General features: G+C 46.6%; 2 protein-coding genes across 2 annotated transcripts; one reads left to right on the forward strand and one right to left on the reverse strand.

The window, feature by feature from the left end:
* The first annotated feature begins 105 nt into the window (after window positions 1-105).
* Window positions 106-24,619, forward strand: CLCN6 (chloride voltage-gated channel 6). The gene is made up of 23 exons (XM_068158445.1): window positions 106-187; window positions 1,062-1,121; window positions 2,164-2,229; window positions 2,785-2,850; window positions 3,541-3,607; window positions 4,010-4,116; window positions 4,353-4,479; window positions 5,053-5,120; window positions 5,229-5,287; window positions 5,930-6,062; window positions 6,962-7,075; window positions 7,331-7,497; window positions 8,371-8,497; window positions 8,865-8,991; window positions 9,322-9,475; window positions 9,553-9,712; window positions 9,858-9,964; window positions 10,562-10,748; window positions 11,348-11,505; window positions 12,032-12,188; window positions 12,881-12,988; window positions 13,615-13,740; window positions 15,058-24,619. The coding sequence occupies exons 1-23, from the start codon at window positions 113-115 to the stop codon at window positions 15,136-15,138; spliced, it is 2,601 nt and encodes an 866-aa protein (XP_068014546.1). The 5' UTR covers window positions 106-112; the 3' UTR covers window positions 15,139-24,619.
* LOC137451169 (natriuretic peptides A) lies at window positions 24,504-27,151 on the reverse strand. The gene is made up of 3 exons (XM_068158449.1): window positions 26,965-27,151; window positions 25,163-25,448; window positions 24,504-24,776 (listed from the first exon to the last, which is right to left on the reverse strand). Exons 1-3 carry the CDS (start codon window positions 27,082-27,084, stop codon window positions 24,757-24,759), a joined length of 426 nt encoding a protein of 141 aa, XP_068014550.1. The 5' UTR covers window positions 27,085-27,151; the 3' UTR covers window positions 24,504-24,756.
* Window positions 27,152-27,327: the final 176 nt, after the last annotated feature.

Here is a 27,327-nt window from a genome sequence, read left to right on the forward strand (position 1 = left end):
TTCCCGTTTCTGACATGGCGGCGCTACCTCGCGCCGCGGGGGCGGGGCCGAGTGATGGGGTCACGCGCGGCGCGGCGCGGCGGGTGGGGCCGGGCAGGGGCGGTGGCGGAAGATGGCGGGGTGCGGGTCCGGGCTGTGCTGCTGCTGCTGCTGTGGCGAGCGGGAGAGCCGCACCCCCGAGGAGCTGGTACGGCTGTGGCGCTGCGCGTACCCCACCCCATCCCCCCAACAGTGATGCCTGCTGGTCTCGGCACGACCCCGCCGCTGTACCGGCTCCAGCGAGCGCCTGAGGGTGGGCGTTGAGCGTTGCTATGGTGCTGGGCCTGGTGCCTCCGCCCCGGGTACCGGCGCTTGGGTCCTGCGCTTCAGGGCTCAGTACCTCAGTCTGCGGTATCGGAGCCTTAGCCCGTCCTCGGCCCGGCGCCTCAAAACCCGGTACCTCCAACCCCGCTGCTGGCGGCTCGGGGCCCGCTGCTTCAGCCAGCCCTTGACCCAGTACCTCAGCCACTGCTCGGCCCCATGCCTCTCCTGGCCGTCTTAGCCGCGCGTTGTGCGCAGTACGACCCGCGCTCCCAGTACCCCTAGTCAACGTTTGCTTTGGCTGGGCCTCCTGTCCCAGCCGCCGTGGCCGGTGCCTCAGCCTGCGCTGCCGCTCCTGTCGGGTGCAGCACCCCTTGAGCCATCAGAGGGGACTGACTCTCTGAGGAGCTCTCTCCAGCCGCCTCGACTAGGGGAATGCTGTCTACAAGTTTCTTACCCTATGCTTCTCTAACCTGTTGCTATGAAAGAAGCTGGAGTGTGAGTTTAGTGCTCTACTGTGCTGTGGAGTGCTGCTCCCATATAGGAGTAATTAAGTGTATTTTTGCTGAGGGGCAAGCTTTAAGTCTTAGGTCTTGTGCCATTACCCCAAAGTAGTACTCTATTGTTCCATACACTGACTTTATCAACAGTAGTGGTACAGGCTTTCTCTAATTTTGGCTTTGTTACCAACATTTTTAAGCACCTGTACATGCCTTCATTCATTCCTTGGACAATTTTCCTTTCCCATGTTTGTTTTGCAGACGATCCTAGGAGAAACTCAGGAGGAAGAGGATGAGATTCTTCCACGCAAAGACTACGAGGTGGGAAAGTAACTGATAGCAGCTTGTGAAATTATTGTGAAAAGAACTGCAGGCAGGTTTTGATCTGTTTGAGTTTGTAATGAAACAAGGGCTTAAAATGCATGACTAGTTAGATTGCATTGGCACCCACAGAAGTACCAAGAGCGGCCTTTGCAAAGAGCTGCTCCTCATTTTTACACGTTTCTGTGTTAAAGCCCTGTGAGCAGAGCTTGAACATCTGTTGCTTTAGTCAGCCTCTTGCTGAGAAAATTAATTTTCAGAGGCTGCTGCATTGTTCTACTTTTTAAATGTGAGATTTATAAGCTGTAGTGGTTCTGCTTCCTCATGACTGTGGCATGCATCTGTAACTTCTTGATCACTGCTGCCTCTAATGCCATGCTGGCTCACAGCAAATCTTCCATCTGTCAGATCCTGCTTCATACAGGAGATTTTTGCTTTTTGCATGTCTTTATGGTAGCCCTGAGCTATTTTGAGCTGCTGCTGTCAGCTTGGCTGTCACTAGCTCAGCCTGTTCCTGCTTGGCTTAAGAAAGTGAAGCTAATGTAGATAGAAACTGGTAGCACTTTGTGAGTATAACTGGGCAACTCTGTATTGCTTTTAACTCCTTGCTGTGATAAGCTTAAGAATCGATGCTGTTCATCTGGAGAGCAAAGTCCTCTCTAGTGCTTCTGTTGTAGTGAGAGGTCAGATACGAAGATCTAATGTTAAATTCTCTGCACTGTGAAACTGGAGATGCTTAGGGAAGTGAAGTCTAAATCTGTACAATGTGACTTTTAATTTAGAGTTGTATTAATTAGCTGTGTTCCTGTTTTGTTCCCTCAGCTTAGGCAGTGAAATGACTCTTTTCATTTGCTTCCTGATTCTTAGGGTCTGACTCTGCTGGAAATAGTTAAATAAGGTTGTTTCCAGGAGATTTTTTTCTGCTACTGTTTGCCAAATCTACTGGGGAGTTAGTAATCTTTAACAAGATCTTCACTCTGTAGTGTTTTGTGCTATTTGTTGTGCCCGATTCTCCCAAATTGACCTCTTGGCATTCTTCCAGAGCTTGGATTATGATCGCTGTATCAATGACCCGTACTTGGAAGTTTTGGAGAGCGTGGACAACAAGGTAGGGCCTTGTTCTTTTTCATTAGCTTGAGAGCTAAAGCTGTGGAAACAGCTCAGAAAAAATTTGCCCAAAGAGATTGTGTATATCCCATTATTGGAAGTGTTCAAGGTCAGGTTGGATGGGGCTTTGAGCAACCTGATCTAGTAACAGATGTACCTACTTACTGCAATGGGGTCAGTCTACGTGATCTTTGAAGGTCCCTTCTAACCTACCCAATGACTGTAAATACATTCCACTGCAGGAGGCTTACTGGGGCTTTTTGTTTGTTGGCTTTTCTTTATGAAAGGGATTCTACATGCTTTCTTGGTTTCTCTATGAACAGAATGAAAACTTGTGGAGATTATAGCTTCTAGCATCTGTTCTGTTCCTCAGGTTTAAAGTGAGCGAGATGTTCATCATTTCAGTTCCTATTTTCAGGTTGCTGTTGTCACCATAATTTGCTGATTTCTCACTCTAGTTGTAACTGAGCTGCAGAGCCCTAACCCACCTTTTTCTGATACCCTTCTTGATGTTGCTTTGACTTAGATTTTTTTAATTAATCTTCTTCCTAAACAGAAAGCTCAGAGATACGAAGCAGTGAAGTGGGTGATGGTTTTCACTATTGGAGTCTGCACAGGACTGGTAAGAGTTATGCTGTTTGGGGAATGAGGAAAATTCAGAAGACTAAATAATTCAGAAGTCAGTAGCCAAGGAGTGAAGAGAAGGAAACATGCTCTTTTGTGAAATGGAGAGATTAGTAGCTGGAGTTGTCATTTGGGAATTACAGCATGTTGTTGCTAGATTATTTTCTGAGGAGCCTTTTTTGTTTCTAGAACTTGCTGGGGTTTTTTTTTTGCTAAGTATTCTGGCAAATCCTTTAATTCTGCATACAGGAGAACTTGTCCAAAGGGAGCACTTAATAAAAATAAGATGCCAATTTACAGCTGAACTGTATTTCTTTTTAATGCTTGGCAGTACTAGTGTCACTGCATGTGCTCTCCAGAGTGTTCAAAAGTGAGCTCTGTTGCCTGTGGCTTCAGTTAAACGCCAGCTTTCTTCTGTACCCGGAAGTATGTCGTGGGTGTTAAAAGTGCTACCAGATTAGTCCTCTGAAATGCCTCTCTTCAGGATTAATTGTGGGGTGGATCTGTCCTGGGGAGAACGATGGGAGGCAACAAATCTGAGATTTCAAAGTTAATATGAGCGCTGCTTTTGCAAAAATTCTTCATTTTCTGTCCTCCTGTGTGTATGTACTTCTGATAGGTCTTTTACAGGATGGTCTTTATTGTTTCTATCAGCAATTCCTGATGGCACGTCTCTTCTTTTCCACAGGTGGGCCTCTTTGTGGATTTCTTCGTCCGGCTCTTTACTCAGCTCAAGTTCCGGGTGGTGCAGAGCTGTATCTTTTAACTGCTGTAGGGGTTCCTGTTAGACTCAAGTGACCTTTTCCTTTCTTTTGCCGTGTTTTGCTCAAAACAGCTGACTCTCAGACTTCTGCCATCAGTCATGTTGCTGATTAATTGGGTTTTGCCTATGCAATTCAGCCCTTGAAACCAAAACATGTTTCCAGGATCATGTGTGTAGGCAAAGGCTAATCTCTGAAAGAATGCATGGTTTCCTTTCCTTGGAGCTCAGCCTTGAGTTCTGAAAAGGAAGGCTGCCTTCTTGATAGGTTGTCAGCTGCCCTGGCTGGGGTAGGAAGCAAAGACTTGACTTATCATGCAGGTGGCACCCCAGACAGTACCTGATGAATATGAATTGATGGGGGCAGTGCTGTTATTTTCCTTGACCATCCCTGCAGCTGTGGAAGAATGCAGTGAGAAAGGTTGTCTTGCATTGTCATTGCTGGAGCTGCTGGGCTTCAACCTGACCTTTGTTTTCCTTGCCAGTCTTCTGGTTCTGATCCAGGTAAGACTTGGGTCCACTGCTGCACCTTCCAGTACCTCCTCTTCCTCTCACATAGGTCATGAGTGTGAAATATCCTTGCAGGAAGCACTTTCTGTTCCAAGGCATCAAACTATCTTCACAGTGTTGATTGGTTTAGCTAAGCAGGGTCTCTTGGTCACTTGTTGAGCTCTCTGATGAAAGATTGTTGGTCAGCCATGAAATGAATGTAGTACAGCATTGATGTTCCTTTTCTGCAGCCTGTAGCAGCTGGATCAGGAATTCCTGAAATTAAGTGCTACCTCAACGGGGTGAAGGTTCCAGGGGTTGTGCGCCTCCGGACCGTGGTGTGCAAAGCATTGGGAGTGCTCTTCAGCGTGGCAGGAGGTAAGAAGGGCTGTGGTATGTTGCTGCAGGGGGAATAATGCTGCCCCTGCTCTACATAGGGCACAAAAGGCTTCTCCCACTTTTCCAGTAAAATGATTTTGATGGGCTGGAGCAGAGTCATGAGCTCTGAATACATCAGTAGAGTAGAAAAAAGACAGAAGGGTCAGGATTCCTGGGGGAACAGGTACTTTTTTGGGCAGGTTAGTCAGAAGAGACTTTTTGTATATCAGTACAAGAGGAAGACCTGAGAATTCTCCAGAAGAAAGTGTCTGGAGCAACCTGGAGGAGGTTATGTTCTGAGCAGCAGGGCAGAATGACTTGGAAAGTTCAGAGTCCTTGTAACAGCTCTTTTTCAATGATTCCACACTCTTGGAGGGCAAAGTCTGTGGAAGTCTTCACAAACATTTTAGGGGGTCAAGGCGTTCAGTACCTTTCTTCACCTTGTGGGGAGAAGGAGGAACTGCAGGATTGGCACAGGGGACTGGTGTGGTGTGGGAGTGGTGAGCTTATCTCTCCTGGGGAACAAGGGAGGGCTGTCAGGAGTGTGCTGCCCCATAAATCCTATTTTTCCAGGTCTTTTTGTCGGGAAGGAGGGTCCAATGATTCACAGTGGTGCTGTCGTGGGTGCAGGTTTGCCACAGGTTAGTGCTGGCCTGGGTCATTGTCCTGGTCACACCACTGCTTTACAAGAATGCTGTGAGGAGTCAGTTTCCATCTCCTATGTTTCTAAATCTTTCCTTTGTTTGCAGTTCCAGAGCATCTCTTTGAGGAAGATCCAGTTTAACTTTCCCTACTTCCGCAGTGACAGGTATGGTAGCCAGGGTGTGGAGGAGGGGAGAGGAGGAGGAGGAGTGATCAGACTTGCCTGGGAGAAGGGTGCTGGGCTGGGATGAATCAGTCAGGTGTTTGTTCAGTTTCTCTCTAGTGTCCTGCAGCTTCATTCTGTGTTAAGACAACACAATGGCTTGACCCTTCCATGCTGCTCTGGTCTCCATGTTCATTGATGTTCTCTTGCACTGCTCAGCAAATCTCTACCCACTTTAAAACCTTTAATCTGAATGCTTAAATGGCTTCTTTGTTGGGAGCTAGCTCAATTATTCACTCCTTATAGCCAAGATATGCTACAGAGAGGGCTGGTTTGCTTGAATATGAACAAAATCTTCTCCTGTTCTCTCTGTAATTCTTTAGAGTGATGCTGGTGTCCCATGGTTTGGATGCTTCCTCATACAATGGGCAGCTGTGGAGTACCAGAGTTTCACTCTGTGTTGGTGCCATGGTGCTGCCATGACTTATGCATAAATAGTGTTGTATGGTATGGCCAGCACTTCTCCCAGCTGTCACTCCTGTATCCCTGGGATGTGTCCATAAATGGGAGTGGTCTCTTTGCAGAACCTGAGCACATCCAGGGATCTGCTTTCCTAAATGGAGATTGTTTTCTTCTTCCCTTCAGGGACAAAAGGGATTTTGTGTCTGCTGGAGCTGCTGCAGGGGTTGCAGCTGCCTTTGGAGCCCCAATTGGGGGCACTCTTTTCAGCTTGGAAGAAGGTTCCTCTTTCTGGAACCAGGGACTTACATGGAAAGTGGTGAGTAAAGACTCTGGTCCTTTCTGTGTGACTCTTTCTTGGGCTGGACCTTTGGGAAGGCTTGTCCATGAGGGCATTCAGGTTATCCTGACTCCTCCTGAGCTCTCCTGGCAGGAGGGAGTTTGGCTCGATCAGTGCTGTAGAATACAGATCAAGAGCAGAGAGCAGTGTGGTACTGTCTGGAACTACGGTACAGCGCTGAAGGCAGCAGATTTAGTAGTCCCTGGGAGAAGGGGCTTTTGTGGCTGGGCACTCTCCAGTCTGATCTTTTGGGAACAGACAGAGTAAGGCAGGTGCTGGATTTTTTTTCTGCTTTTCTCTGCCTTGGGAAGCTGTATGGCAGCAATGCCCTGTGCCTTCTGGTTGTCCATTTCTCTCCCTGTAGTGCTTTCTTGAAGGTGAAAGGATATTAAAAATGTATTTGATTTCCTGATGCTTCTGGCATCTCTTATGGCAAATGTCCTCTTGATGGGATTCAGTTAATCTGCTCTCAGCAACAATAAAAGGAGCCAGGGGATTTGCCAAGACAGCAACTCTTTCTGAGCCAATGAAGGCCTCAATTCCAACTCTCCACAAGCTGTGTTACTGCCTTGTATTGATTTGCAACTGCAAGTTGTCATATTTGACCACACAAATAAAAAAAAGAGCTTTTGCTGCAAGAATTACTAGGTGAAATTCCACCTTCTTGTGTAGAAAACCCAAACCAGGTAATTCCAGAAGTCCAGTTTGGGATTGCTCTCATGTACAGCAGAGAGTGGGTGTTAAACCTCAGTGGATTATTTCCCTGAAGCCCAAGAAGGCTCTGAAGTTTTCCTATCCTGGCATAATCTCAAGAAGAGCTAACTCTGCCAATCTCAATTTGGGAGTCTTTACTTCTTCCTCTTGTTTTACTTCCTCAGCTGTTCTGTTCCATGGCTGCCACCTTTACTTTGAATTTTTTCCGCTCTGGGATTCAGTTTGGAAGTTGGGGGTCTTTTCAGCTCCCTGGGCTGCTGAACTTTGGGGAATTTAAGGTAAGATCTAGTGCTGTTACTTTTCCCCTCCAATCTCCTGTCAGTTCAGTGTTTCTTTCTTACTTTTACTTTCTGTACATGTTTATATTTCATTGAAGGGCATTTGATGTTTAGCTGCAATACACCAAGAGCCTAAGACAGAATTGTTGCCCTTTGGTCACAGCTGCTGGAAGTCTCCTGCTGTGGAGACAGACCTGTTGGTAGGGAGTGGCAGCAATTACTGTAACACTCATTTTTGTGCCTTTCTGCACGTAGTGCTCTGAGTCTGATAAGAAATGCCACCTCTGGACCGCTGTGGACTTGGGCTTCTTCATTCTGATGGGTATTGCAGGAGGCCTTCTCGGAGCCACCTTCAACTGCCTGAACAAGAGACTTGCGAAGTACCGCATGCGGAACGTGCATCCCAAGCCAAAGCTGGTCAGGTATTTGTGCAGGCATCTCTGATCTGTGTCCCAAAACAAAAGCATCCATCTAGAGGACCCAGTGAGTGGGGCTGGAGGAAATCCCAGACCTGTTCTTTTTAAAATCACAAAACAAAGCTTCCATAGAACTTAAAGGTCAACACCAGAAACCAGGTGTCACAGTCTCTGTGCCTTTTGGTTTTCTATTTACTCTGGTGGGATGGGGAGGGCTACAAGCCTCCTTGAAAGAGCTCTGCAGGGAGCTCCTTACGATAAAAGCTGTGGCTGAACAAACCACAGCTTTGCCTCCATGCAGTATTTTGTTAATCTTGTCCAGACAGATGTAGAAAGAATACCTGATTCCACACTTTTTTAAATTATCTTGGTTAATTGAATTCACTACTGAGCTAATAGCTGTGCTATTTAGAGAGGGATACTTCTGGAAAATAGCTGTTGGTTTGCTCTAGACAATTCCTAAATAGGAAGCCTGGGTTTGGGGCAAAAAAATAAAGTATATTTTAGTAGTTAGAGAAGAGATTATGAGAGACTGTATCAGCCTGTCCAGTCCTGTCTAGCCTTTTACCCTGTAAGGACCTACAGAACATTGTTTCCATGTGAACAGCCTCATCACTAAACTCTTCCCTGTGGCTTTTTGTGTGTGACTGCAGGGTGTTCCCTAGGCAGAAAATCTCTTCTCCTTTATGGGGCAGGCAATTAAAAAAGGGAGTTAGCACAATTGCTAATAACCAAGTCATAGTTCAGCTTGACCTGCAGAGTTCCCTGCTTCTGATGTTGAGCTCTAGTGGTTGCTTTATCAAAGTCCTGTGTAGGGCTGGGGCTGGGTTACAGGGCTGAGCGTGGCTTCAGTGTATGATTTCTGTTGTGTGCTTGCAGAGTCTTGGAGAGCCTGCTGGTGTCCATGACTACCACCGTTGTGGTCTTTGTAGCCTCCATGGTTCTGGGGGAGTGTCGGCAGATGTCTTCCACCAGTCACAGTGGCAATGACACTCTGGACCTGCAGGTGAGGGATCTTTTGTGGTAATTATATGTCCCCATCACATTCACCCTCCAGAGAAGTACAGGCACATAATGAGCTTTTCACTGATTTCTGTATCTAACAGAACTTAGTGAAAGCCTGTGGCCAGTTGCAGGAGGTTAGACCAATAATGAAAGCTACCCCTTTGTGCTTTTGTCCTTTGGCAAAACAGCTCAGACTGTAAACTAGGGAACCCACTGAGGCTGCAGGTCCCATCTCTGCTATTGATGTTTGGTCTGAACTTCCCAAAGTGTAGGCTGGCAACCCTATGGAAAGACTGCTCCCATTCTGCTCAAAGGCTAACATAGGAGAGAGTGGATTTTAACTGTTTGTCTTCTGTGTCCTGCATTAGGGTATGTCAGAGGATGTGAATTCAAGCATCAAAACTTTTTTCTGTCCAAATGAAACCTACAATGACATGGCCACACTCTTCTTCAACCCTCAGGAGTCAGCTATCTTGCAGCTCTTCCACCAAGATGGTGAGTGGCCAGGAAACAGTGCCTCATCCCATGCTCAGGCTTCAGAGCTCCATCTTGCTTGAAATAGCCTTGTCATAAGAACCACAGGGTACATAGCATCTTCAGGCCTTCATGGATCTGGGGAATTGGTAGGACAGCAGCTCAAAGCCTCCCATGCTTTTCCTCTTTTTTCACTTACTCATTGTCTTTGTGTGTGTTTGGACTCAGAGACTCAGTAGCTGTTTGTGAGATGAGCCTGCTGTGAACTGAGGGGTGGATGGTGCAAGACTACTGTCTTTGTCCAACAGACTTGTGCTCCTTTAGTCAGTCTTGATTCTTCTTGTGTTGCAGGTACTTTCAGCCCAGTCACACTGTCCTTGTTCTTCCTTCTCTATTTCTTACTCTCCTGCTGGACATATGGGATCTCTGTGCCCAGTGGGCTTTTTGTGCCATCACTGCTTTGTGGGGCTGCCTTCGGACGCCTGGTCGCCAACCTCCTCAAAAGGTGCATTGAGTGTGTGTATATGTGGGAGAGGTGGGCTCTGGCCGGTTCTAATCTCCAGGCTCTCTGTTTCCCTCTAGCTACATTGGCCTGGATCACATCTACTCGGGAACCTTTGCACTGATTGGGGCAGCAGCATTCCTGGGAGGAGTGGTCCGCATGACAATTAGCCTGACTGTCATCCTCATTGAATCCACCAATGAGATCACCTATGGGCTCCCAATAATGATCACCCTCATGGTGAGTGCAGGGTTGTAGCTTGGGCTTTTTGCAGACTTCTTCAACATGGGCTGACCCTGAGTCTGTCTTCCTTCCAGGTCTGTGGTAAGCCAAGGAGCCTTGTATTTGGATCAGTAACTCAGCATTTTTTCCATTTGCTCTGCAGGTAGCCAAATGGACAGGAGACTTTTTCAACAAAGGCATCTATGACATCCACGTGAACTTACGAGGAGTGCCTCTCCTGGAGTGGGAAACAGAGGTGGAAATGGATAAGTAAGGCTGCTCCTCTTGGCAGGCTTGTGGGTTGGAATTTGTGGTAGGGTCTTTGCTCAGAAAGGAATATTGTAATGCAGGGGGATGATGCATCATCTCCCAGAAACCTGGCTGCTCTGAGAGGAGCAGCTGCAAGGAGGACTGCTGTGAAAGGAGTTGGGAGCATACATCAGGTCTGTGGCAGGAGAGAGATGCTGGAGCCCTTTCTGAGAAGGGGTGGGTGGGTGGAGAGTCATTTGTGGGGTTTGACAAGAACTCCGTGAAAGCCTTCCACTCGATTTTACTTCTTGGAGAATTTCATCTTCCTGCCTCCCATCTCTTTTCATAAGAGTTTAAACACTTTCTGTGTGAAGATAAGGAATCTTTTTCCTTGCTTATCATGTGTTGTTGCAGTGTTCTGTTAAAGATTAAATCAACTGTGCCAACACTGCTAATAGCACAGTGAAGGTGAGCACACAGGTACCAGTTGCTGGCAGAACTAAACTGCAGCAGACTTCTTCAGGATCTTGTTTTGAAACTGGTTTGTTCCCTTGTTTGTCCATCACCAGCCTTTTCTCCCTGCTGTGATGTAGCAATCTTGGCTTTCTGTTTCCTCAGACTAAGAGCCAGTGACATCATGGAACCCAACTTGACGTATGTCTACCCACACACCAGGATCCAGTCCCTCGTCAGCATCCTGCGCACAACTGTCCATCATGCCTTCCCTGTGGTGACCGAGAACCGGGGCAATGAGAGGGAGTTCATGAAGGGAAACCAACTGATCAGTAATAACATCAAATTCAAGGTAAAAAGTTGCTTGTTTGAGAATCTGAAGGGAAAAGAGCCTTGTTTTGTAGGTGGAAGGCCCTTTCTTTTGTTATCTAGGCTTTTGTCAGTGCAGAATTCAGGTCACAGTTGAGCCCCTACTGCAACAGAAAACTTTCAAGGACTCAATTTCATTCTGTTCTCTGTGTCAGGGTAAAGGCAGAAGAGTGGGCTAGAGTGAACAGTTAAGAGGACTAAGACATGGAAAAAGCTTGGATTTGCTGCCAAAGTACTGAGGTCACCATTGAGATCAGCCAGTGCCTAAATGCTTCTCTTCTTTGTAGGAGGGGTAGTGGGGCAGATGCTTTAGTTTCTTGAGAAACTTAAATTTAAGGTCAGAATGCATCATGAACGTGGTTGTGGCACACGTGTGCACTAGCGAGGAAGGATGCCCCAGTTCCTAAACTCCAGGCTGTCTGTCCAAGGACAGTACAGTCCTCTTGGCTATTATAGGTACTGCAGCAGCAGTAAGGAACACCTTATCTGGTGACATAAGGCTGTAATCAGATAGTTCATAGTCTCCTTTGGTTAACTGTTGAGCTGCTTAGTTAGCATCTGAAAGTTGCTTGTTGTACACAGAAGTCCAGCATCCTCACCCGAGCCGGTGAGCAGCGCAAGCGCAGTCAGTCCATGAAGTCCTACCCTTCCAGTGAGCTGCGTAACATGTGTGATGAGCACATAGCAACTGAGGAGCCACCAGAAAAGGAGGATCTGCTGCAACAGATGCTGGAGAGAAGGTGAGGTCCTGGTAGGCACAAACATGTGGAAACACCCCGTTTCCATATGTTGAGCTGTGTTGTGATGCTTCATGCAATCCTTGTCATTCCATGGATCAGAGGAAACAGTGCTGTCATCTAAAGTTTAGAAGTGTCCTGCCAGGTCTCATTAGCCAGTGTTGGGGCTCACACTTGTGACCAGGTCCTAGGTGTGATAGTGTCCAGCCTTTTAACTTAAATTTCCTTCAAACACTTAAATTTAACTTAATTTAACTTAAATTTAATTAAAATTAATTTAAATTTAATTTAATTTAAATTTAATTTAAATTTAATTTAACTTAAATTTCCTTCAGATATCCAGAAATATTTCCTGGAGAGGATGGAATACCTAGGGAAATGTCTGCAGAAACTTGATGCCTCCTTGCCTACAAAATCCTGAGGGCTTTGTAAAGCTCATCTCTCCCAACAGCTGTTGTTGTTTTGGAGGCAAGTGTATGTGTCTCCCTTTTAAGTCCATGTAACCCAGAACATGTTAAATCTCTCACAGGTACACTCCCTACCCCAACCTGTACCCTGACCAGTCTCCCAGTGAAGAGTGGACTATGGAGGAACGCTTCAGACCTTTGACCTTCCATGGCTTGATCTTGCGCTCCCAATTGGTCACCCTCCTTGTCAGGGGTGTTTGTTACTCTGAGAGCCAGTCGGTGAGTGTTGCTAATCAGGAGTGGTACCAGACATCCCTGCCATCTTGACTGCAAAGGTTGGGAATGTTATTTATGGGCTGGCATAAAACCACATTGAGCCATTTTTGCTCCTTAAGCAATGCATCTGTGTTTTAAAAGCTTCAGGCAGGTCATGTGAATTCTCCCTTGCAGCCCTGAAATAAAGGGAAATTAATTTCTGTTGCAGTATCCCCAAGAAAAGAGAACAGCTACTGTTTGAAGAATAAACCAACAGACTTATTTGTTGCATAAAGGTGCAGTCCTGCCAGAACTGGAGAATAGAGAGCAGATATTAAATACAAACAGAGCAACCAGCAGTGTATACTTTGCTTTTACTGCTAGGTGCCAGGGTCTTGCCAGAAGACTGTCAGCTCTGTCACTGAGATCAGTGTGGGTGTTTGTGTTTGAGGCCCATCTGTCACAAAGCTGATGAGTTGCTGCCCTCCAGTGTTGAGTATAGACCTGTGAGAGGCTGAAGAACAGACCTGCTGCTCTCAGCTTACACCTGTGTGGGTTTGGGCATTGCTGTGTTCTGAGATGAGCTGCCAGGAGTTCTGCAGAAGTTCTGTGTGGGCATGGGAGGAGAAGGAAATGTGGGTCAGCAGTTGGGAGACACCATGTGCTGTGCTGCTTGCTTGGTAACAGTAGCTCAGTGGGATTTGTTTCACCTGCAGAGTGCAAGTCAGCCTCGCCTGTCCCATGCAGAGATGTCAGAGGATTACCCTCGCTACCCAGACATCCATGACCTGGACCTCACCCTGCTGAACCCTCGCATGATAGTGGTAAGGGATGCAGTGTCATAGTGTTTCCTGATATGTGTTTCAGCATCGTCCCAAGCCTAAGAGCATGTTTAAGTCCACTGCTGGGTGCAGTGAGCAGCATCCTGTACTCACATAATCACTCAGCCTTGGGTGCATGTGGAAATCCATCCTCATACTTGCTCTGAGATAGCATTGTACACAGGTGCTTCACTTCGAGGATAAGACATTTCCTGTCTAGTTGAACTTTCTTCTAGGTTAAACTCCTGCCTGAGACAGATTGCACAGGCAGACTGGTGATACCTGTTGGGCATTCTGTGTGCTGGCAGCTCAGTGACAGGCCTGTCATTGTGATAGGACTTTTGTGTAGACAAAAGTGCTTTTTTAATACACATTTGTATTTTCATGGACCTGCATTTATGCTGCCCAGTAGCTTTCTGCATCTCTTAGGCTCTTAAGATCATGGGTTACAGTGTTCAAATAAACTGTGACAGATTCAGGTTCCTGAAGTAATTTCATATTCATGGAGAAAAAGAAGATGCCCACTGTCCAAAACCCTGTCCAGAGATCAGTGCACAGGAGGCATTGTAGGTCCTGTTCATTGGTGATTCCCAGTGCCTCTTGTAAATGTAATTGTTTTTCTTTCCTAGGATGTCACCCCATACATGAACCCATCACCCTTTACTGTCTCTCCAAATACTCACGTGTCACAAGTCTTCAACCTGTTCAGGACAATGGGACTCAGACACTTACCGGTTGTGAATGCGGTTGGAGAGGTGAGTCGTTACCTCCACTTTGTCTTGACTGCACAAGGAGGATCCACTGTGGGTTTTGAAAAGTCTTCCTCCTTTGGGAAAACTTAAGATCTGTTTTAATACCAAACAGAAATGCTTTAAAGAGATCAGAATGTGATCATCTTAATGCCCTGAAGCATTGCTGGCTGCTGTGACTGTTACCAGCTGTTGTGTGCAAGCCTGCTTTCTGCTTTTTGCCTACAAGGGGCAGGACATGTGGTCTCTCTCCTGTCTCCAGTTGGCAGCAGGTGGAAGCTCTTGGTGTCTTATAGTTGTTGAGTGGTTTTGAGCTTATCAGAAGCCACTAATTTGGCATCTCCTTTGATAGCTTTATTGAAGGCCAAGAGCAGAATTTGGGGCAGGAGGTTTTTCTGCTGGAAGGGAAATTGCATTCTGTTCCTACTCATAGGAACAGCAAAATAAAGAAGTCTTTGGATGGTTTGTACTTGATTTGCTGTGCTGCTCTCTGCCACCCACAGTGCTCAAGAAGAGTCAGTAGGTGTCAGTAAGCTCCTATGAACATAAAGTGAACCTGTTTCCTTTAAGCCTGGGCTGGTCTGTGCCTGTGAGACAGCAGTGCTTTTCCTGCCTCTTGGGGTTCCTAGTAACTATGCTGCAGAGCCTGTTGGTTGAAAACAAGAGCTGTTGACTCATTCCATCTTTAGTACAAGATGTGATGCTCTTGCAGCTCTAGAGAGCAGCCTAGTTCTGAATCTGTAGAGTAATTGAGGTGTTCTATCAGCTGTTGTGTGTGGGGTTCACTGTTTGGCCAGCAGACTGGGAGTGGGTCCACTTTGTGACCTGCCAGTTAGTGATGGTCTGTGTGCAGTCACCACTGAGCTAGTCTTTACCATTTCTGTGTTTTGGTCTTCAGAGCTTCCTAGAATCTGTCTGATAGGAGCTGTCTGCAGTTGTGTCACTTGGCATAGCAGAAATGTCTCTAATGAAGCTGTGAGAGGCAGCTTTGCTACTTGAGAGTTTTCACTTTCCAGAGAACTGAGTTACATCCCTATGCTGTCCAGCGTGGACAGGATTTCCCTTCCTAGGCAGGGCTGACACTGCTGTGTCCAGACACAGTGGAGCAGTTAAGCTGTTTGGGTATAGTTAAAGTTTAACAGAGTCTTGCTTGTGGATGAGGAAGGGGTGTTGTTTTGGTGAGATTTGAACTTGAACCCACTCTCTCAGCAATGGTCAAGAGCTGCTTGCAGGTTCCCTTTTGGGGGGGATTGACAAGAACCACACACATCTCTTAGTAGCACATCTATGACCCTAGTACCTTTTTTCCTCTTTCTCTTTAAGATTGTTGGGATAATCACTCGTCACAACCTGACCCATGAGTTTCTGCAGGCAAGATTGAGACAGCACTATCGGACCATTTGATGCCCTGCCCCACTCTGGTGTGGCTGCCTCCCTGCTCCAGGCCTGCACACGCGCTCGCATTCTGCTTGGACCCCGCAAGGCCCAAGACTTGCCGTTTGGCTTCTCACATGCATATCAAGCCTGAGATGCTGGAGAACATCTTGCCAGCCAGAGAACTAGAGGAGCTGCCTGAGCCCAAGAGCTGTTGCTTGGTCTCAGGCACTTGGTTTGACCACTCTTGATCCAGGTTTTTTCCTGTCCCTGTGCTCCAGTGATCTCCTTTCATCAGATGTTGTCTTGACACTGTATGTTCTGCTCTTTGCTTTAGGGGTTTTTTGTTGGTTGTTTTTTTAACGGTTGGAAAAAAGAACCATCTGGTTCTACTGTGTCCTGTGAAGCATCTTCTCCCTACCCTCCTGTATGTTTCCCTTTTCCTTCTCCTCCCTTGTTCCTTGTTGCCTTATTTGTGTGAGAAGGAGGTCGCTGTCAAGGCTGAGAGGAGATGAAGTTTGCAGTTATGCAAGAGCTGCTCTGGAAGATGGCTTTTCTGAAAAGCAGTATTAAAAAAGCCACTTTTTTGGAAGTACACCTCTCTTTGCAGGTGTTCCCAGTTGCCTATGGTTTTCCACTTCAACTTCGTTTGCTCCTGATTTCTTTCCTTCTTTCATGGGGAAGTGTTCCTGTTGTGATGGTTTTGACAGCAGCTGACTCCTGAGAGCAGCTCAGGAGTTCAGAGCAGTTTGGTTCCAGTTACTACTTAGGATTATAAATATTTAATATGTTTGCAGAGCATCTCAGAGAAGGGAGATCTCTTTCCCTGTTAGCTGTTGCTGTTATCTCCCTGTAAGAGACTCTGCTAAGGCACTTTGTGGGTACTCCACTTTGTCACTCCCCTGACACTTCTGTGTTTCTTGGCATTTGTAGGCACTTTGTCCTTGTACTGATCCAACAGTGAGAGCTTGGAACACCTTTCCAGCTGGAGTTAGAGACCAGGGAACCCCACGTCCTCAGAGCATGGTGAAGTGTTGTGTTTTAGAGCCCTGTCTCTGGGCTTGGTTGGATGATCTCTGTCCCATGAGAGGAGCTGGTGTAACTTCAGGTTGCTGCACAGGAGGGGTACTTGGTGCTGGTGGCTAGTCAGCAGGATCTGCTGCAGGGTGATGAGCGGAGCTGTCTGTGCTCTAAAAATACTTGGGATAATGTTTGCAACTGCCACAGCCCAAGTATCTGTAAGGGTGAAATCAGCATTTAGGAGCCAGTTGCAGCCAGTTCACTGCTTTAGCAGGTACCATCCTGGCCAGCACCTGTATTGTTCCAGCGGGCACCTGCACTCTTGAGCTTTGCATATAGATAACCCTCTGTGGGAAGCCAGCATTGTGCCTCCAGGGCCTGCAGAGCTGATTGGCTTGATAAAGCACAGAGCATTCTCCCAGCCGAGAGACTGGGCCAAGTGACATGGGAAATGTATCCCAGACAAGCTTCTACACAGCCTGGGAGCACTCCAGTTAACCTGTTGTTTGCCATAAGGAGCCAGCTAGGTGAGAGCTGTGGCAGAAGGAAACCAGATGTTGTGTTGTCTGAATTCAGGCTGAATCTTCATCTAGGCTGAAGATTTTCCTGACTAAGCCTGAAGGAGTGGTGCCCTTTCCATACATGTGTCAAAACACTAAACCTGTTAAAACAGTCCCTTTGACTGACTTTATGGAAGCTGGTTGTTCTAGGGTGTGACTCTGCAAGCTGCTGGCTGCTGAGTCCTGCTACAGTTGGGATTAGGAGGAGGTTTTGTGCCCAGGTCACCAGCCATGGACTTGACGTAGGGCTCTTTAAGTCACTGGAACTCTTAGATATTGGTGGAGTCGTTGCACTCTGGATAGTTGGTAGGCAGATGCACTCTCTGGCTGTGTTTGCAGTCAAAACAGCTGAGTCATGGAAGGCTCTTGAATTTTGTCCAGCAGATGAGAGAAAACTTGAACTTAAAGTGGTTCCTGAGGCCAAGTTTTAGGGTAGAATTTGTGCTTGTCATACGGTGCATGGCATGGCTCAGCTGGAAAGTTTGGTCACGGCAAAGCTGTTTGTAAGCACTTGGGTTTTCAGTTTCATTTTTCTCTCTTGACATCTGGAGACCGTTTTTTCACTTAGTGTTCTTTCCCGTCTGTTGTTCTCTTAAAGAGAGGAAAGGCAGATCTTTTGTTTGCACTTGTACCATTTCCACAAAGGGAGGAGGGGGCTGTGGTAGATACAGTGGCAGCTATTGCAGAGGAAACTGGGTGTGTCCCAGGACCTTTTGTTAACCCTGACCCCTCTCCAGAGCTGCTTAGGAAGTGACCTAGCTAAAGAGCAGGACTTGTGTTCACTCTTTTCCCGTTCTTGCTTTGGAACATGCAGAAACAGCTCTTGTCTTCTCCACCCAAATAGTTTTGCTGGTTTCTGACTATCCTAGCTCCATTTTCAGTAAGGCATGCAAGCTCTTAGAGCTCCAAGAATAAACTGAAGGTGTTTTCCTGCAGCCAGTGTCTATCCTGTGCCTTCAGCCTGGACTCTTTAGCTGGAAAAAGTTTGGCATGTTTCTTGGAGCATGTGAGTAGGGACTGGCTCCTGCTCCTGACTTGCAAGTTCTTTCCTTGTAAGCAGAGTGGGGGTGTTTGTTCTGTCTGGATAGTCTCTGCAAGTTGTTCTAAAATGCCTAAAGTCTTGCACTGAACTATCCCACAAAGCATCCAGCACCCTTTTACACACCCTGAAGCAGCACTGTAGGTTCTGGCAACTTGCCTTTCATTTGAAGGACTTGTGCTTTTGGACAGTTAGAAATCATGGGAATCCTGGTTTGATGGGATTTCAGATCACTCTGCTGTGGAATTAGCAATCCCATACTGTCAGAGCACCTGACATGAATGCATTGTGTCTCTCCATGACAAATCTTTTTCCTCTTGCTCGTGTTGAATGATAGCATGTGGAAGGTTCCTTCTCTTCCTGCACAGGAATAGGGCTCCTTGGATTGTTTGCCTCGAGCTGGTCATGTCCTGGTTTATTTCTATACACAAACTGCAGTAGTGTGTTTTGCTGCAGTCTGTCTTGTCATCACTTCTGAGGCCTGGAGTTAGGCATTCCAGACAGGACAGCCTGGAAGATCTTGTCAAGGTTTGTCTGAGCACCAGCTGTGCTTGCCCAGGAGAAAGCCACTTGCCTTCAGCCTGCTGTCAGCACTGTCAGCTCTGCCTGTGCATCTCTCTTACTCAAACATTTCAGCTTGAAAGCACACCCCTTTCACTCCTTCAAGTCAAGATGTTATAGGTGAGGGTGTTGGGTGACCCTGTCAGCAGCTTTAAAGGGAACTCTGAGCACGCACTCAGTGTGTGTAACCTGCAGAAAGGGAAGGCCAAGTTCATCTGATCTTTGGAGATGCAGGACTGATGCAAAGGGGCTTGTGTTGGCTTCTCACACTAAATTCCTTTCTTACAACACACTACCTGCTGCTTCTACCCTGCCTCTGTTTGCTTAGCGATTTACCAAGAAACTTACTCCTAACATAGGTGCCTGTGACCTTTTACTCAGAGCAACACTGAAGAAATAATAAGAACTGGATTAGTAGTGATGGCTGAAGTCAGGGGGTGGTGTGGGGCCTTCTCCCCTGCCTCATGGTTTACTGTGCAGTGTTTGTGGTTTGAGTTGTTGACTTACTGTGAGCCATTCCAACGGTAGCAACTTACCTTTCCATGTGTTTGTTTGCACTGGTTTTTGTTATGAGATGATGTAAGCTAATGCCACAGTGTGTATATAAATTGTATTTTTTTTAAATTTGTATGAATATATTTTTATTTGAACAATGGCACTTGGGAAGTATGTCATATAAGCATAACAAGTCTGAGAGTAAAATGTTTGTGTGTCTCCTTCAGCACTTTCAAGGCCTTTTGATGTTTCTAGTGGTGTTTTATTTTGGCCCTTTATTGTAATAAAACTGTTAGAACATGGCAATATCCAAGAACATGATTTGAGATAGGTGAAAGACACCTAGAGTGCAGTGTGATACCTCTTGTGTTACAGGTGGCTTCTCCAGGGTGTGGAAAACCTTGGGTTTTGTCATTAGCTTTTACTTAGCTTGTGGCTCTTTCCTGCTTTATCCTGGTGGAGCTGCTCTTCTTGTCCAGGGTGCTGAAGCACTTCTAGTGGCGGTGGGATGCAGGCAGTCTCTTAGCATCCACTGAAGCTTTTCAAAGGTAGCATCTGAAAAAGCTACTTCATAGCTGGGGTGAGCACCAGCATCAGGGGAGAGAAGGCTTTCAGCTTCTGAGGTTCAGAAATTGAGGTCACTGTTTACAAGTCAATGTCCTCTTCTAAGAAGCAGCTGTCCCTTTCCCCAGGCTGTTTCAAGCCCACAGAGTTAAAAGCACAAGTGGCTGTGTGGGCCATGAGTGGTTTAACAACATTTTAGTGATTACATGCCTGGGAGCAGGAAACTGGACCCTGGATGCACCAGCTGGAACAAGTGAACATAGAATCCATACTGTGTTGAAGAGCTTGTGACTGACAAAAGACAGGACAGCCCTGAGCCTCTTGCTGACTCTTCCAGCAGCTCCTTGATGGTTATACCATAGAATATCCCTGTAGGATACCTGACTCTTACACTCTGATCTTGTCTGTCTTTTGCTTCTTCCAAATTCCCAACATAGCAGGCCCAACTCTTGCTGCCTTCTCACTACCTTCTGTTTTCTTACCCATCCTGTGTTCTTAAAGTTTCTTCCTGCCTTTTTGTTTCACTCTCCTGTTTTGCTTCTCACAGTGGGACTGCTCTTGAGACCTCTTCTCTATATACTTGCAGTGATGGTAGGAATAAAACTCAAAGAACAAAGCTCACTAAGAGTTGGGGAGCTGGGGCCAGCAGAAGATGCCCTCTCAAAGTTACTTGTCTATAGCAGCTGTCACTGGAGTGGCAATGGTTCAGCTCCAGCAGGATATGGCAGCACAGGGACATCTGCTGCAAGAAACCTTTGTGATTTGTTTCAAGATGTTTCACATGTCAGAGGTGTGAAAAAAGCAGCAGGAAAGATCCCTTTCCCCTTGTCTCTCAGCAATGCCTCTGGACTTTTCCTGATTTAGTGTGAAAACTGAGACAGTGTTGAGCAACTGGGTGCCAGCTGCTTAGTGGGAGCTGTACCTCTGGGTAAGTGTGAGAGGCTCTGGAAGAGTCTGTACTCAGCACAGCAGAGTTGCCAACAGCAAGCTGCTAAATCCTGGGCTGTGTGACCATGGTGCTGGTAGCCTGGCTTTGGGCACGGTGCCAGCGTATGCCATCTGTGAAGGGTTTCTACCCAGGATGACTGGGACACACTTATCAAGCAGATGTTGATCAGCAAAGGCCTTTGGGGGCCAAGCTTCAGGGAAAGTAAATCAAGCAAACTGGCTATGGCCAGATAGTTCTGCAGACTGGCACAGCTCTACACCTCCTGCAGCAGCAGCGGATGCGTGCCCTGCACTTCACGTATGATTTCTTCTGGAAACAAAGCAGTGGTGACAGCTCCATTTGGCATTCTTGCCTCCAGACTGGCATTTCAGTCAAATGTTCCATCTAGTGGGAAGCTGGAAAAAGGGTAGTGCAGTGTCAGGGGGAGGAGGGGGGAAGGAACCCTCCAATCTAATTTGCAAACCCCAATTTTAACCAGACTGCTGCTTCAATCTGGGCTCATGCTTTACAGTGTGCATGAGGCATGCTTATGGAATGACAGCAGAGTTCAAAGGAAGAAAGCTGCTGAATTATGCACTGCCAGGCAGTGTTTCTGCCAGCAGCTCTTAGGAAGTATGAAGTCTGGCATTGCAGGAGGTGGCAAATGTCATTAGAGGTGGGTGGAGGGTGTTAGCCTGGTCCTTCTGTGATCCCACGGGGGTAATTCTTCCTTTGCACAAGGACCATGATAGCACTTGGCTGCATCCTGGCTGCTGTGTCATGTGGAGGTTGATTAAGGTTTATAAAATGCTCTGATGCCTGACAGTGGAGCAGGGCAGGATTTCAGGACCCTGCTCCAGGCTCAGTGCTGAATAGTTCTTGGAACCTCACCTGCATTAGCTGCTTTTGACCTCAGCTCTTGCTTTGCAGCGATGGTTTGGCCCAGAGGCACCTTGTGGTTAGATTGTTTCTGGATTGTTTACCATTACAAGCTACACTGAATCCTTGTCTTGGGGCTAGCTTCCAGCGCAGTTTGTAAAGCAAAGCTTTGAAGTGCTTGGTTGGTTGTGTGGCTACCAGCCTTTTCCCTACACTTTTATTGACACATCACCAATCTTACCTTCCCCTGGAGGAAACTTCTGTTGGGTCTTGGACAGGTGTGAAAGCTTAGTATGGATCAATGTAGAACTGAAGATTAATGTATCTTCAGTTCACACCCTCACAAGAGCCTGGTGCTGCTTGCTTCTTCTCCAGTCCAATCCCACATTTTCTGCTATAAAACTCTGCTAGGATTAGTTTCCAAAATTCACAGGCACAATGAATCCACTACAAACCTGAAGGAAGCAACCTCACATGTAGAGAGGAGTCTGTGCAGAGCTGGCTGCTGCTGGGAGAGAGCAGGAATACCGTGTCCTTTCAAGGATAGCATGTGCAGCTGTGCCAATCCACTGCAGTGCCAGCAGCAGCAGAAGAAATAAAAGGCAGGCAGCTTGGCACCTGAAGTGTATGTGAGTTGACAGGACTGTCATTTGTTTGATTCTTTGAGTCATGAACACAAGTCCACGTTGCTGCAATGAACATGTAATGTGTCCTATGCTGTGGTAATTGCTTGTGCCTCTTTTCTTGCCCTGCTGTAGAGGTCAGCCTGCTGACCTTCTGGGAAGAACAGAGCTGTGGCACTTGCCATTGTTCCTGCAGGGTCACCCTGTATCTGCTTATCCTGTGAAACAAATTGTGAACAAATTTCCTTGTGAGCTTGATCCAGGAACCTTCATTTCTGCACCTACAGACTGAGATTCCTGACCTCACTGAAAGCAAGTTCCTAGTGGGGCCATTTATGTTTTCTCTGTGCACCTTATTGACTACAGTCCTTCTGCACCCTCCTTAGAAAGCATTGATTAGAGCTCTAGAGAGAGATGAAGCTTTCAGGTGTCCTTGCCTTCTCCAGAAGTACTTGGGCTGCTTTTGTCCCTGTACTTGTCTGGGGCAGGCTGTTCCCAAGGCTGTTCCCTGCTCTCTCTGACTCAGCTCCCAGAGCAGCATAGCAGTGGTAGCTTTGCTTGTCCTTGGGGTGATGCTCCTTGCCTGCAGAGCTGACCAGCACCAAGTTTCTCTCATTCAGCTTTTCCCAAGGCTTGTTTCTGTTTGCAGTCCTATTCTGACCCAACTCTGAGATTCCCCTGGGGGAGCTTTACAGCTCAGTGTGTTTATGGGAGCAGCAGTAAAAATCCAGCCACAGAGATGCTTTGTTCCTAGATTGCCTACTCTCAATTAGGTTCTCCCAGACCGCAGGGTCTATTAACATGCTGTCTGCAAGCCAATACAGACTTGTTCCACCGGGAACTGGCTTGCTGGTAATACTGGACCCACCTGGCTGTGGGTCAGGCAGTGCCAGCTCTTCTTGCCATTTTTAGCACATTCCACTGAACTCATTAGTGTTTTGTGCCCTCAGGGGCTGACAGGGAGGAACGATTTATGGTGTCTATGCAAGATTTGCTTGACCGGGTAAAATTCAGCTCCAGCAAAGGCTTTTTGTTGTTAGGGTATAAGGATTGGTTTTACTTTCCTGTATGGTAGCACAGGGGAAGTCAGGCTCTTGCCTGTTATTGGTATGGAGGCATCCACCTGTGTATTCCCACCTTGCTGCCAGGGGTGTTTGGAAAGCCTGTTTGAGAAGGTAAAGCCTCATTGCCCCCACAAAGGCTCCCCAAAGAGTGGCTTCACACCACCTTGATTTGTGGAAACACCTCTGAGTAAATGCAGTCACTGTGGCTTTTCACTGCAGAGATGTCTCATGGTATCTGCTGGGAGTCTTAACCTGGGAGTCATCTTCTGCCAAGGAAACTTCTGTGGGCACCATTGTTTTCTCTTTGGATGGTGCTACTAGAAGGAGAGGCTCTGATGTGTTTTCCAGCACACTAGTTGTGGAGTGTATTCCCTCAGTACAGGCTTTTCTCTCTTCCCTAGGGAAAGGTTCAAAGGCCCAGTGTAGCAGGGAGTGACATGTGACATAAGTAGTACAGCAGCCTAAGCAGTAAGCATGTGTATGCAGGAGTGGTGTGTCCTTCAGCACTCAGGCTGAGGGTTCTGCTGTAGCTGTGGCTCCTGAGAGCTGTTGTCAGCAACTGCTGTGCTTTGCCATAGCCTGTCCTGACCAAGTGTAATTTCTCTCCCTGTGTGCATTAATAAGACAGAATTAGATCCCAGCAGCTGAGTCTGTCCTTGTGCTGCTGTGTTCTTAGGCCCTGAACAAACTTGACTCATGAATGTTGGGAATGAGCCCCAAATTCACATGCTCAAAATAACGCCGTTTCTAGCAGCATGTGCGATCACAGGACAGTTGGGTTGAGCCTGGGCTCAGTGCCATTGCTGGGGCTGAATCCAAGCTCTTTGGTCCTTGGGGTGCTAACTGGATGTGGTCTTGGCAATATAACCCTGCTTAGTGGGATGGAGAATGTGGGTTGGGCCAAATTCAGGTCACAGGTGTGAAATCTAACTACAAAAGCTTAAACAAAACCTCTGTCAGACTTTTAGTGCTCCCTTTAGCTGTGTTTAGAATGACTTTATGTGGGGCCTTTCCCAGGAAGTGAGAAATGTTATGTCCAAGCTGCTTTGTAGCTGGAGTTGATCCCACCTGGCCTCACATGAGGAATACCATGAGGGGATTCAAGCCCACTATGGATCCATCAACAGACACTAGGGACCAGCACCTCAGCCCCATGCAGAGTGAGACAAGACACAGTTAAAGATGTATCTTTATGTTGATGCTTGTAACCTTTATTTGGTCAGTACTAGAAAGCATACACAATGAATTCCCTTTCCTCCCTCTGGTTATCTTGAAACTCGTGGAGTGTTAGGATTTTTCTTATTTCTTTTCATGTTCATTTGGCTTATGTGAAGGATTTGTGGCAGTTCCCTTGACTATACCAGCAGAAGGACTCTCTTGTTACTGACACCCTGTCTACAGGAGGGCTCAGGAGGTCTTTCAATGCTGAGCAAGCTTTTTGATTTGGTTTTTTCCTGTTTCTTTGTTATAATTTCTTAGTGCAGAGGGGAAAAAAAACTCTAATGAAAAACTCACTTTTCTTTCTACCAACTTCACACTTTCTCCATTTTGTGTAAGAAAGATGCAGCCTTGTGGGTACCAGAGTACCAATAAAACATAGGCTCTGGCTTTAGGAAAATACAAGACATTTTAATGCAACAGACAGGAGAGAGGTCCAGCAGAGATGTCTAAGGTGTCAGTTTTATTTAAAGATGGTCTCTTGGTGCTAGAGTAAGAAATGTTCTAAAAAAGAAAGAAAAAAAAACAACCAACCCCACAACACATTTTTTTTTTTTCTCTCCAAATAAATAAATAAATAAATAAATAAAAATAGGAATCACTTTCTGATGAAGAACTTCAGAAAGCATCTGGCTTTCTTCTTGGGAGGAACAGGTACTGTAAAGCGTTCTGCAGAGTAGGGCAGAGGGAGGTTGTCCTAGTAATTACTCCTGGAACCTGGAAAGCCAAAGATGAAATAAATGTCACTAGAGTTCATTTCTCCCTCGGTAGCATAGCATAGAAGAGAATAGCATAGCATAGAAGAGAATAGCATAGCATAGAAGAGAATAGCATAGCATAGAAGAGAATAGCATAGCACAGAAGAGAATAGCATAGCATAGAAGAGAATAGACCAGGTTGGAAGAGATGTCACCAGCAGCAGCAGTACTTTTCCCTACCAAATCAATAGACACCACAATGATGCTAGTATAAATATTAGGCTACAATTAATTCCTTTCTCAAACTGTGGCTCATGAAAGACTTAAATAGAAGCTGCTGCTCCATCATCTCAAGACACAGATGCAGTCTGCTCTGTGCAGTGAAATGGCCCAGCCAGGACTCACCGTTGCAACCCATTCCGCTCACGGAGCCGATTCTGTCAATTCTCCTCCCGAAGCAGCCAGAATCTCTCATCATCCTGGGCACCTGCAGCCCCCTCAGTCTCTTGAAGAAGGGGTTCCTGGAGGACAGAGGGGTGCTGGGTGCTAGCCTGGGTTCAGCCTTCTGATCATCACTGTCATCTGTGAGTTCTGGGAAGATCTCCTCCTGGGTTTTTGGATTTTGCAGGTCAGGATTGGACTCCAGGGCCTCAATCATTGCAAACTTATCCTCCAGTTTCTCCAGCAAAGCCTAAAAGTGAAGGATTCATTTCATGAAACTCCTGCTTTTGTGGTTATTTGCCAGCTCTTCCAGTCATCCTATTCTGCATTCATCAGTGGTCTAATAGCCAGCCTTAGGGAGACTGTCTGCTGGAATCCCAGGGTTGCTGGTGGCATTTGAGCTCTATCCTCTGCTATAAATCCCTGTTCACATTAGTTCTGGCTATGGGTAGCTCTGACTGGGAGCTGAATGAGGCTGCTTGCCACAGAAGTCTATCTTACTGGTAGAGAGCTCTTGGCAGAGAGAAAAGTGAGGTCTGTGTTGCACAGAGAGATCCTGCTCAACCCACCATGGTGCACAGTCTCAAAATACCACTGGGTCAATAGTTCTCAGAAGTCAGCTGCAATGACATTTGCCAGCAGTTGGCTTTTTCTTCTTTTTTATTTTAGCTAAGACTACCTGCCCTGGCTGTTTTAATGGACATCACTTGGAGAAGCTCTTGGTGCTTTCATTAATTTCCGTTCCAGGAGTGCTGCTCCTTAAAGGAACAGGCATCTCCCTGCAAATACACGTATGCTGAATTTAGATCTGCTGTGGGACTTCTTCCTGGGTACCATTGTTGGTAATTTTTAAAGCTTTGCCTAACAGGTATCAGTTAACCTCCTCAAGGGCAGCTCAACCAGTTCAAAGAATCTAATTGTTCAGCTCTACAAGGGGAGTGGAGAGGAGTAAGCTTTATGGTTTTCTTGAGAGTGGAGATGTTTGAAAGCTGCTCTTCTCGGCTAGCTGCTGGAAACAGCCTAAGAGGCATGGAAATGGTTTAGCTTGGGCTGACACTGAACTCATCATCTTAGTTTGTGAGGCAGTGAGGAGCTGGTCACTGGTACCAGTCCAAGGAAAGATTTGAGTTTTCAGACTTCATCTTATAGGTCTGAATCTTAAGCTTATATTGTGCTGCAACAATGGATGTTCTCCATTCATTAAAATCCACAGCTCTGGAAGCATTTCTGGATGAATCACATTAAATGACTGTGCTATTCCTCTAGCAACTTTCCTAAAAGTTGGACTTTGTGTGTTCCACCTCCTCCTCTCCTATCCATATGCAGCCAATTCTCTCAAATCCCCAAAGCTAGAGCCCTGTGACTGTCCTGCTTCACTGTTCTGCTATTTTCTGGAATAAACAGAAGCCCACCTGAAAATTTCCTGTTTGTTCTTATAGAATTACTGTGCTGATTTTTTCCCTTCTTTGGGACTTTGCTTCCAGGAAGGAAATCTTTAAGAGAAAAAGAACTGAAAGCCCAAAGCAGACATTCTACTACATCAGAATTTTGTTTCCCCCTGCTACCCAAGAGCTCAAGTGAACCCAACACTGGAGGATATTGCTATGCAGAGCTTCTCTGAACCCCCATGAAGAGCTGAGACTCTGCTGCCCAGCAAGTGATTGCTGATGTGGTTCTCCCATCACACAAAAGAAAGGCAAACCCACCACCTCACGTTCTGCTAAGCACCCCAAAAGCTTAACCTTGCAAAAGGAGAGAGTCCTCACCTCCATGCTGGCCAGTTCTTTGGCAGGGCTGAGGTTGTAGATGGGGCTGGCTCTGCTGGATTGGAGTTGAATGAGCAGCAGCAAGAGGAAGCCACAGGAAAATGAGCCCTTAGTGTCCATGGCGCTGGGTTCGTTTGGAATAGGGAAGTTCAAGCTCTTTCTTCTGAGATGTCTCTCCAGGTCTCTCTCTTCCTTGTCCTATCCTCTCTCTTCCGAAGCTTGTCTTTTATACTCTTTGGGTGTGATCTCTGCTTCCTAGGTTATCAGTGGATTTATCTGGGGCACATTCCAGTCCCACTGCAGGCACGCAGCTCTGTCAAGGGAAGATTCCCTTTATTAGCTGTCATTAGGCAGCAGCTGCTG

Source organism: Melanerpes formicivorus, unplaced genomic scaffold (assembly GCF_026170545.1).
Source record: "Melanerpes formicivorus ecotype bairdi unplaced genomic scaffold, bMelFor1.0.p_v2 SCAF_39, whole genome shotgun sequence".
In the NCBI taxonomy this organism is placed as follows: Eukaryota; Metazoa; Chordata; class Aves; order Piciformes; family Picidae; genus Melanerpes; species Melanerpes formicivorus.

Bases quoted from the DNA above. Each gene is read 5' to 3' on its own strand.
- LOC137451169 (XM_068158449.1), bottom strand. From the start codon at position 27,084: ATGGACACTAAGGGCTCATTTTCCTGTGGCTTCCTCTTGCTGCTGCTC. The intron at 25,449-26,964 runs GTGAGGACTCTC...CTTCACTTTTAG, and splicing joins AAGAACTGGCCAGCATGGAG to GCTTTGCTGGAGAAACTGGA. The intron at 24,777-25,162 runs GTGAGTCCTGGC...TTGGCTTTCCAG, and splicing joins GAGCGGAATGGGTTGCAACG to GTTCCAGGAGTAATTACTAG.
- CLCN6 (XM_068158445.1), top strand. From the start codon at position 113: ATGGCGGGGTGCGGGTCCGGGCTGTGCTGCTGCTGCTGCTGTGGCGAG. The intron at 8,498-8,864 runs GTGAGGGATCTT...GTCCTGCATTAG, and splicing joins ATGACACTCTGGACCTGCAG to GGTATGTCAGAGGATGTGAA. The intron at 8,992-9,321 runs GTGAGTGGCCAG...CTTGTGTTGCAG, and splicing joins GCAGCTCTTCCACCAAGATG to GTACTTTCAGCCCAGTCACA.